This window comes from Macaca thibetana, chromosome 14, assembly GCF_024542745.1.
Source record: "Macaca thibetana thibetana isolate TM-01 chromosome 14, ASM2454274v1, whole genome shotgun sequence".
Taxonomy (NCBI): domain Eukaryota; kingdom Metazoa; phylum Chordata; class Mammalia; order Primates; family Cercopithecidae; genus Macaca; species Macaca thibetana.
This window is the reverse complement of record NC_065591.1, coordinates 77,498,135-77,508,735: the sequence shown is the minus strand read 5'-3', so window position 1 is coordinate 77,508,735 and position 10,601 is coordinate 77,498,135. Positions and strand designations below refer to the sequence as shown.

General features: G+C 38.6%; 1 protein-coding gene across 1 annotated transcript in view; it reads right to left on the bottom strand.

Moving 5' to 3' along the window:
- Positions 1 to 287: 287 nt before the first annotated feature.
- The window catches only part of TMEM126A (transmembrane protein 126A), a 1,099,470-nt gene continuing 1,089,156 nt past the window's right edge, over positions 288 to 10,601 (bottom strand). The window contains exons 2-6 of the mRNA XM_050755909.1: positions 9,255 to 9,376; positions 6,857 to 6,949; positions 2,643 to 2,836; positions 1,130 to 1,244; positions 288 to 521 (exon numbers count right to left, since the gene is read on the bottom strand). Of these exons, the coding sequence (XP_050611866.1) occupies positions 329 to 521; positions 1,130 to 1,244; positions 2,643 to 2,836; positions 6,857 to 6,942 (588 nt within the window). The 5' untranslated portion in view covers positions 6,943 to 6,949; positions 9,255 to 9,376 and the 3' untranslated portion in view covers positions 288 to 328. The remainder of the gene's footprint in view (positions 522 to 1,129; positions 1,245 to 2,642; positions 2,837 to 6,856; positions 6,950 to 9,254; positions 9,377 to 10,601) is intronic.

Sequence of the window (10,601 nt, the reverse complement as noted above, 5' to 3'; positions counted from 1 at the left end):
TGGATATATATATTTTCATTTTTTATTCCCGTTTGGCATTATGAAGTCTTCAGTGTAAAATACTATATAGTAACTTTTTCCTCTTGTGTACTACAGACCAAACTCGATACCTAAGGTAAAAGAGTAGAGCAAGCAAGGTAGAAGAGACAATACTGGGCAAACTAGTGAAGTTAAACTTGTTTAACTGGGTAGCTTTTACTTAGATTCAGCCTTTTGTTGTAGGTCCCAGAATTATCCTCATGTGATAAATTACAAGTCTATGTTTATGCATAACATTAGACATAAACTGTTTTTACCATTTTATTTTTGTTTACATATTTGTTTAAAATCAGTGAATTTCTTGGCCAGGTTCAGATAACTGAAGGGCCTTTATAAGTAGTTTATATTGTTTAGACCCAAGGTATGCTGAAAACATTGTCTGGAGCATAATAGGAAATAACATCATTCTAAAGACAGGCTTAGAAGTTCTAATCCAGTAATTTAAGATGTTCCCTTTGTGTGGTAACAGAGCTGATTGATACCTGTAAGAAAACATTGAGATAGTTCAATAGAAAAGATTGTTGTATCAAGTGGCAAACCTATCTATGATATATATTAGTCCTAGAAGTCTTAAGATGAAACTAAAGATTAAGGTAAAGGTCTTCAGTGTCTGTTAATCCTAAAAACTGTTTTATTTTGTTTCTTTATCCAGTTTGCTTCAAGGCTATAGCATAGATTGCTGATCCAAGAGTTCAACAGAGAATAGCCAGAATTATTTTAGAATAGAAGGCTAATATAATAGCTACACATTTTCTGATGGAATTTTCCTTTAGTGCAAGTGTTCAAACTCATCCAAGATAATTATTTATATGACAGAAGTTTCATGCATAATACTCTTTGCAGCTTTGTAGTTAGTTTAGTATTCAGTACACAAATTAACGTTAATAGCCTGAACTATATACCAAGTAGAACTGTTTGAAATTCTTGATAAGTAGCATTTGATTGTAAGAAGAAACAGGTCTTGCTAACTTCTAAACAAGAGGGTAACATTGCCTTTGGTCTAAATGACTTAAAAACAAAATGTATTTGCTGCTTTAAGTTGTGAGTTTTATAGGTAATCATATATTATAAAAAGTTTTTCATTTCCTACCTGGCTGCTAGGCTACCATTTACAGGTATAGCCAAGAAAACAGGGTACAGACCACCAACAACAAGACCTATCAGTCCACTCCGTGTTACGGTACAGGTTTCACAAGCCAAATCACCTAGGAAATAAATTAGTTCTGGACATGAAGGTTATGATAATCAAGCAAACATAATTTAAAGAATGTAAGATCCTCTTTTGTGTATCACAGATATTTTTCAGGCAATATATCAAATGTAATTCTACAAAGCATGATAAAAGGTATAATTCCATCTATGAGTAACTTAAAATAGCTAGGAATGATTGATAAAACTATTTTAGGAAAAAAAATTCTCTAATTTGTTCTGAACGTAGATACAATAAGCTCATGGTTTGGGCTGCTGCTAGCTTTCTGTACTTGTTTTTTATCAACAGACCCGGGCTAATATTTTCACGCAGTCTGTTCAATTCAATGGGCAATTCAGTCTGTTCAATTCAATTCAAATAGTTCAAACAATTTCTGTGATCTCCCTTGATCATAGAAATTGTTTCCACTGGTCATGGGAATTAAAATACTCGTCCAATTTAAACAAATTTGGAGCAGCACTTAACAGAAAATAAAATTTAGATGGACTGGCTTCCCTAGCACCCATGGTAATATCTTTATTTGAAATCATTAATCAAAGGATTTTTTATGATTAACTATACTCAAAGCATTCAGCACACATGGTAAATTTTCAAAAGGAAATCAATTCTCCATGTATTTGATAAACGTTATATATGCATTTAGTGGTTTAAGAGATTTACTATATAAAGAGTCATATTCTCATAAAAATATTTTCCCCCTTTAAGGAACTTCTCTATAAAATATAAATAAAAAATCTAAGGTAGCCAACATATTATTTATATATATTTGTATATATATATTTCCATATGATTTTCATATATATATATATCCATATATATATATATGGATTTCCAAATATTTCTTACTCTAAATGAGCAATGAGAAAGATATGTTAGAAAAAGGAAAGTATTGCCAGGTGCAGTGGCTCACGCCTGTAATCCCAGCACTTTGAGAGGCTGAGGCGGGTGGATCACCTGAGGTCAGGAGTTTGAGAGCAGCCTGGCCAACATGGTGAAACCCTGTCTATACTAAAAATACAAAAAAATTAGCTGGCTGTGGTGGTGGGTACCTGTAATCCCAGCTACTCAGGAGGCTGAGGCAGGAGAATCGCTTGAACCCAGGGAGGTGGAGGTTGCAGTGAGCCAAGATCGCGCCAAGGCACTCCAACCTGGGCAACAACAGCAAAACTCCATCTCAAAGAAAAAGGAAAGTATTTAGAACTGCTGTATATGTGCATCTTGGTTGGTAGACCATGCTAATATGAATTACTTGCCACAGAGAGGCTAGCAAGATTTCATCTTATCTAAACACTGCATTACAGCATATAGCTACCTGATATTAATAACTATGGACTAAAGCTGCAAATAACATATACTAAGGCAAACTCTTTGGTGATAGTGAAGTAGAATTTACCTGTATTCAAAGGAAAACTTACAAAACATCTGTAAGTTAAGTCTGTTGTAAGAAAAGGTATCGTTGCCATTGGCAAGCCAGCAGATATACGAGCCTTTGTCACATTCAAGATGCGTCGAAAAAGACTGTTTGCTATGAGGCCACAAAAAGCAGCATTTAATCCAACATAAACTGATCCATTTTCAAGTAGATTCCTGAAAGGGTGAGAAGAAAGAACTTTTTCTTTGGCTTTATTGTGTGTGTGAGCTTTCCCGATTCTGACACATGTTACAGAACTTAATAGGACTTTGGGAATACACTAACTGGATATAACATCTATCCCTTATAGAACCAAAATCTTAAAAATTGCTTTATGTATAGGTTTTTGCTCTTCTCCCAGCAGCCAGTGGGTGCCTCTCCTCTGAGCTCCCATAATACTTACCTCTCTAGCACAACACATTACAAGACAGTACTATCTTATATAATCACTGATTTACATGTCAGGCTTCTACACTAGTCTTTAAACAACTGGAAGACAATGGATACAAAGATGTATTCAGCCTGACACAGAAGATGTTCAATAATGTGGAGTTAATATGTTTCACTCTTCCCTGAAACATTAGTGTCAGGATTGGGAGTACTAACATTTAAGCAACACCCTATGCTAGGTACTTTATAATAACCCATTGATGAGAAATAAACTGATGTTTTGAGATAGTGGTAGAACTGGATTTGAAGCCAAAGTTATGTATGAACTTTTAACCTATGTCCTATGCATTCTTTAGTTTTGGGAAAAAGTAATGCCTAACATGATTGCTGAATATTGAAAATATTGACTCCAAACTTTTCAGACTACTACTTAGCTTTTTTACCGCTTGCATTGCTATCTACAATACAGTCAATCTTAAAATTTCATTACTCTTAACTAGCCATAGTAGCCACACAGTACCCCCTCTAACTTCTATGGCTTACACTCATCTAAAATAGCTCTTCTAGGAACTCTAAGCTTTCTACATTGTATAAGGTATTACTTTTCTTATCTGACACTGCAGTCATGATGCCTATCATGGAGAACCCCACTGTATGCAGCAGACTCAGTGCTAAAGGCACAAAAATTATCTTCTATCTTCAAGGTTAACATAGTTAAATATTACTGGAGAAGAAAGATATGTAAATAAGATAGAAGTCTATGAAAATGCTCATGGTAGTACAAGACAGCGGCAGTTCAGGAACTTGGGGTACATAGATGATAATTAGTGATGACAGCCTGGAGAACCTACCAACCACAAAAACCATGTAAATGTGAAAAGCCTATGTTTTTTTTGTGGGGGTTGGGGGAATAAAAAACTTGAACACTTCCTCTAAAATATTATTTCATCATAACAATCATGTGAAATGTATATTATCCCCATTTTAAATCCCAATGCTCAGGTAAATAATTTGCCTATATATATAATACATATAAAATACATATATACATATGTTATATATAAGTCCATTTGTTTACAAGTATGTTACATATACAAATAAATAAAAAGTAGTACAAGTGAAATCTGCATAGCAAACTTTGCTCTCCTAACCAGATTTTTCCCATAGCTAAAGTCAAAATTTTTAATTAAAAATTAGCACAGGCCAGGCGCGGTGGCTCAAGCCTGTAATCCCAGCACTTTGGGAGGCCGATACGGGCAGATCACGAGGTCAGGAGATCGAGACCATCCTGGCTAACACGGTGAAACGCCGTCTCTACTAAAAAATACAAAAAACTAGCCTGGCGTGGTGGCAGGCGCCTATAGTCCCAGCTACTGGGGGGCTGAGGCAGGAGAATGGCGTGAACCCGGGAGGCGGAGCTTGCGGTGAGCTGAGATCTGGCCACTGCACTCCAGCCTGGGTGACAGAGCAAGATTCCGTCTCAAAAGAAAAAAAAAATACAAAATTGTTACCTAGCAGCCCCTTGCCAGTTTTCCAAAAAAGCACCTGTACCAACTAAAAACTCATGACTTTTTGATAAGACATAACACAAGAAATAGACATGAAATAGCCCAAATTTAACAAACGACAAACATGTACGTGAAAGTATTTCTGTAGATCAGAAAATGAAGTTTTTGATATTAAGAAAGCTCCATACACTGGAGGACATGCCAAGTAACTGTTAAATACCTGATTAATAGTCCAAGAAGAAATGAAGATTCAAACTTAGAAGATAAAATGGGAATGAAGAGAAAAAATAGGAACAAGGCAAAGATAACAGGAGACTGTCATCTGCCCAGTTTAGATGCCAATGATGGCAAGCATTTATTGCCTCTAAACTAAATTTTACTTTGCAGTTCCATATATTCTTTCTAATTTGGTAAAGAACCCAGTGACAGCCTACTTTCTTTTCTTGAAAGTTGCCACCGTCTACTCTTTTTTTGAGACAGTCTTGCTCTCACCCAGGCTGGAGTGCCGTGGCATGATCTCGGCTCACTGCAGCATCCGCCTCCTAGGTTCAAACTATTCTCATGCCTCAGCTTCTCCAGTGGCTAGGACTACAGGCACGCGCCCCCACACCTGGCTAATTTCTGTATTTTTAGTAGAGACAGGGTTTTGCCATGTTGGCCAGGCTAGTCTTCTCCTGACCTCAAGTGATCAGCCCGCCTCCGCCTCCCAAAGTGCTGGGATTACAGGTGTGAGCCAGCAGGTGTCACACCATTACAGGTGTGACTCTTCTTTTGTCAGTCTTTCTCACTTTCCCTATCTTGCTGGCCTGGAAACATGGACATAGTTCCTTTTTTGCTTTAAAAGTTTTTGTTACCTCAGGAAAACAACTAGAAGGGAGTGGAGTTGGAGTGTGGGGATGGGGGTGAAAGAGTTTTTAAAATCTCACCAAGTTCTTACTACTAGCCTTTTTTTTTTTTTTCCCCTCAGAGATCCTTGTTCTGAACACTACTGGGCTTGATTTATAGGTTCTTCCTGATTAAGATGATAAGTGGCAGCAAGATGGGGATTTGTTCAGTTTTTATTCCTGAAGATAGCAAGATTATGCTTCCAGAATGTATTTTAAATCCATCCTCTTTTCATCGCAACTGTCACCACCCCTACCATCTCCACTCACTAGGATTACTATGCCGGTTTTTCTACTGGTCTTTGTATTTCCTTTCTTTCCTACCTCGAATCTGCTTTACAAAAAGCAGCTGGAATGTTCTTTAGAAATGCTAAAATCATTCACCTGCTCAAAACTATTCTTGGTCCTTATGCCCACTTCCTTAGTACTTCAGTAACAATGGTTACTCAAGTACCACAAGCCTTGGCTATCTTGTGGCTAGGCATATGCCATTCCCTCTACTTAAGACACTGTCCCTCTCTCCTTCCCAGGTGGCTGCTTTTCATCCTTTCATATTCAGAGAGACCTTCTTGACTGTCAGCAAAGTGTAAGACATTTTGTGGAAGTACACAGTAGCTGCCTGGCAAAGATCAGTATGTTCCCTATATTGGTTTTTCTCTTTAACAATTTTTTTTTTTTTTTTTTTGAGACAGAGTCTTGCTCTTGTCGCCCAGACTGGAGTGTAGCGGCGTGATCTCGGCTCACTGCGACCTCCGCCTCCTGGGTTCAAGTGATTCTCCTGCCTCAGCCTCCTGAGGAGCTGGGATTACAGGTGCCCATCACCACGCCCAGCTAATTTTTGTACTTTTAGTAGAGACGGGGTTTCACCATGTTGGCCAGGCTGGTCTGAACTCCTGACTTCAGGTGATCCACCTACCTTGGCCTCCCAAAGTGCTGGATTACAGGCATGAGCCACCATGCCTGGCCCTCTAATAATATCTTAAAGATCTTTAGCCATGATCCTATTTCTCTGACATTCTCTATCTTGCTATGTGTATTCTATGGTACTCTTAGACTGGTAAGCATACCGACAGAATGAACTGGAAACAAAAGACATTTTAAAAGTTATTTTAAAGTTTTGTTATTTAAATGGGTCTGTAAATGTTTACATTTTACTATACTCCAAGCCTAATGGAAAAACTCAAAACATTGTACAGTTAGATATGTTCAAAGACATGAGTTCCAGCCTCAACTTCCACAATTAGCTATGTGATATTGAGCAAAATGGTTAAACACGCTCATCCAGGCAAGAAAAGGGCAATTTCCTCCTGACATTCCGTGTTGTTTATACTCAAACTAGATAAATTTGAGATAATGAATCAATGGTGAAAATCCACCTGATAAAAGGTATTTTTAAATTAAGAAGGGATCTTACCTTTCTGCCTCTGGAAGCTGGTTAATTTTTCTGAATATATCAACAATTATGTTTTCCTTGGTATTATTGGATTTATGATTTTCCATTTTGAACCTTAAAAAACATGAAGATATCATTTCTCAAGAATTTATAGGAAGAATTTTAAAAACCTTCTGAAGACTAATACTGTATGTTATAAAAAAAAAAAAAAATCTAAGTGAAACTGAAACCAGAACATGAAAAGCAACACATAAAGCTTTTAGGAAATACAGAATATCTTCATAATCCTTGAAACTATTTCCTAAACAATTCACAAATAGCACTAAACATAAAAGACTTATAAAACTAACAGTACTGAGGTTAAGAACCTACGGTTATCAATATATACCATAAAGAAAAGCTAGTGTGGGAGAAAATGCAATACAACTGACGAAAGAGTAGTTAGTACCCAGAACATACATGGAACTACGTATCAACACGAAAAAGGTAAGCAGCCCTATGGAAAAACTGACAAAATATTTGAACAGGCACTTCACAAAAAGTTAAACAGCCAATAAACATGAAAATATGCTCACCTTCATTATAATTGGGGGAACAACCCACAGTGAGATACCAATAGGTACCCATAGGTTAGCTAAAATTAAAATCTGACAATTCCAATTATTGGCAAGAACGTGGAGTAGCTAAAACTACATTCTGTGTACAGAATGTGGGGTAGCTTTACCCAAACTGTACAGTCACTTTGGGAAAGAATTTGGTATTATTTAGCAGGTGGAAGACACACATACCTAGCAATTTCATTTCGAGGTATACCCGAGATCAGGGCTGAGCAAACTTTAAAGGGCCAGATGTAAATATGGTAGGCTTTGCAGGTAACATACAGCTTTTGTTGAATATTTGTTTTTTAAAAAACTCTATAAAAACATAAAAATCATTCTTAGCTGGTTGGCTGTACATAGGCAAGCTATAGGCCGCATATGGCCTACATGCCAATAGTTTGTTGTGTCTGTACTAGTTAGGGTGAAAATGTCAAAATTAAGGGAATAGTGAATGATGAGTTTTAAATGAAAGATTTGGCTCATTAAACAAGTTTCAGGGTAACAGTTAAGAAAAACAAAGGCTGGGCGCAGTGGCTCACGCCTGCAATCCCAGCACCTTGGGAGGCCAAGGCAGACGGATCACCTGAGGTCAGGAGTTCAAGACCAGCCTGGCCAACATGGTGAAACTCCCTCTCTTCTAAAAATACAAAAATTAGCCAGGCCCGGTGGCAGCTGCCTGTAATCCCAGGTATTCGGGAGGCTGAGGCTGGAGAATCTCTTGAACCTGGAAGCGGAGGTTGCAGTGAGCCAAGATTTCGTCACTGCGCTCCAGCCTGGGTGAGAGGGCGAGACTCTGTCTCAAAAAAAAAAAAAAAAAAAAAAAAGTTCAGGGATAACAACAAAGGAAAACATGGTTTTATGAAACCAGATTTTCTCATTTCCTACAACGTTACAGGCGCTCGTTTAAATATTTATTGCTACCTGTTTTATATCGATAAGAGGTCATTTGGAAATGTTGAGTACATTGACATTCCATATCTCTAGACTTGAAGTTAACCTAATAAGGACAATGCAACCTTAGAAATTTAGGTCTAGGTTTCTGGTAGTCAAATTTTTGAGGGCCTTGGCTACAATAATGATAAGACACAATCCCTGCTGTACAGGAGCTCTGAATGATTTTGTGTATGGGGTAGTGGAATATATATAATCAAATTCAGTATGTATATATTGTACTGAGCAGTATATACATATATATGAAATGTATGTGTAATATGTCAGAAATAAAAGAAGTGATTTCCCCAGTATATTCTGCCCAATGGTATCACTACTTTTCTTTGCATATTGGTGAGGTTCCAAGTCCTGTGAAATACCCATTTCTACACTGTGTGTGTCTAGTCACCCTTAATTCAGTAGAAGTCCTGACTGGGCAGCCCCTGTGGGCATTTTGTCTCCGATATTAATAACAAATACCTATCAAAGACAACGCCGCCTGTAAAAACTACAAATATTTCGAAAGATTTTTGTGTTACCTATCTCATGTCATTCTTGGGAGAGCTCTGAGAGATAGGCAATGTGGGGCCCATCTGAGAGATAGGTAAAGTGGGGCCTCTGAAAATTAAATTTGGCCGTGGTCACCTTGTAAATTGACAGTAAACCTGGGATTAAATTCAATCTCAGGCATTTTTCCCTTCTATTGGGTTAATTTAAATATAAGGTCTTTCCTTCTAGAGTGCAAAGTGAAGAGACAGCACCAAAGGGCCAACTACACTTCTACTTGCTCTCATTTACGCGCAGCGCTGCTGGTAGCTAGCGTGTTACTGCGCCGTGCTTCTCTTGACACCGGGACATTTACTTCACCCCCTCCCCCGTAATACCAGTACCTTATGCTCTCCTCCCAGCAGCCTGCGGGTGCCTACTCAGTTCTTCCTCAGCCACGCCGGGGGTCACTGCCACCTTTGCTCAAATTGCCTGGGCGCAGCCATCTTTGGCTGACTCGTGACGCGGCCTGGGCGGGCGCCGGGTCGCGGCTGCTGATTGGACTGCGGGACGGACGTTGCGTCCAGGAGCTGCTTTGGGCTGAGAAGCTTCCGGCTCTAGGAGGTGCGGGGCAGCTAAGCGTTGAGGTTTGTTTGCCTGGCATAGAGTGTGCTCATTTCACCTACTCTTGCCTCCAGGACAGAGCTTGTAGAAATCGTGGCATTTCGAGATATAAGTTGGGTGACCCTCAGCCTCTTCCATTGAAAACATACCTCGGGCATATTAACTTCCTGGTCAGTAGAGCCTACTTACGTTGTTGGCATGGGGTAAATGAAAACTGCACAGCTCTTGGCATAGGATAGCTACTCAGGTTAAAAATAAGTCAAAGGGGAAATATTTCTTGGCTCTATCGATTTTCTACTCTCTCTTGGAAGTTAAGCTCTCTGTGCCATGTTTTGATCTGTATTGATTGCCCTACCATAATCAGCACCTCAGAGCTGGAGCTTATTTTTCTGAGGATTCTTCGTGTGCTCCAGAATACTGCTTATTTGGAAGCAGTGTTGGGTGAAAGTCATCTTATTTCTTCTTGCTTTTTAAGTATAAATACTAGAAAATTTAAAATTATATATGTGGCTTGCATTATATATCTATTGGACAGTACTGTTTAGAAGGTACATCTAATGCTCTCCTCCCAGCAGCCAGTGGATGCCTCACCAAGCCTTGCTCAGCCGTGATGGGGCTCCCTGCAACCTTTGCTCAGTTCGCTTGGACTCGTTAACCCAATAGAAGGGAAAAATGCCTACAATTGAATTTTATCTTAACTCTATTAAGATTAGCAGGTAAACACTGTGCCAAAAAATACATAACTAACTGTAGCAATAAATACATGATCATAACACATATCAGAAATCTTATTCTCATCCTCTCAAATTTTTGAACAAGTGATAAAGTGTTACATTGTCCAGATAATTTTTATGCTCTCTGTCCATTGCAGGGTTGCTTGACCATTAGGCTCCATAGTGCCAAGAAGTCTGTAATTGCAGTTTCTAAACTTGCACAGATAGAAAGACTTACTTTCATGAAGGTGTACAAGAAGGAAAATTCCTAGTCTTTGTTTTTTTTTTTTTTTTTTTTTTAGACAGAGTTTCGCTATAGTCCGCCAGGCTGGAGTGCAATGGCCTGATCTCAGCTCATTGCAACTTTTGCCTTCCAGGTTCAAGCGATTCTCATGCTTCAGCCTCCAGAGTAGC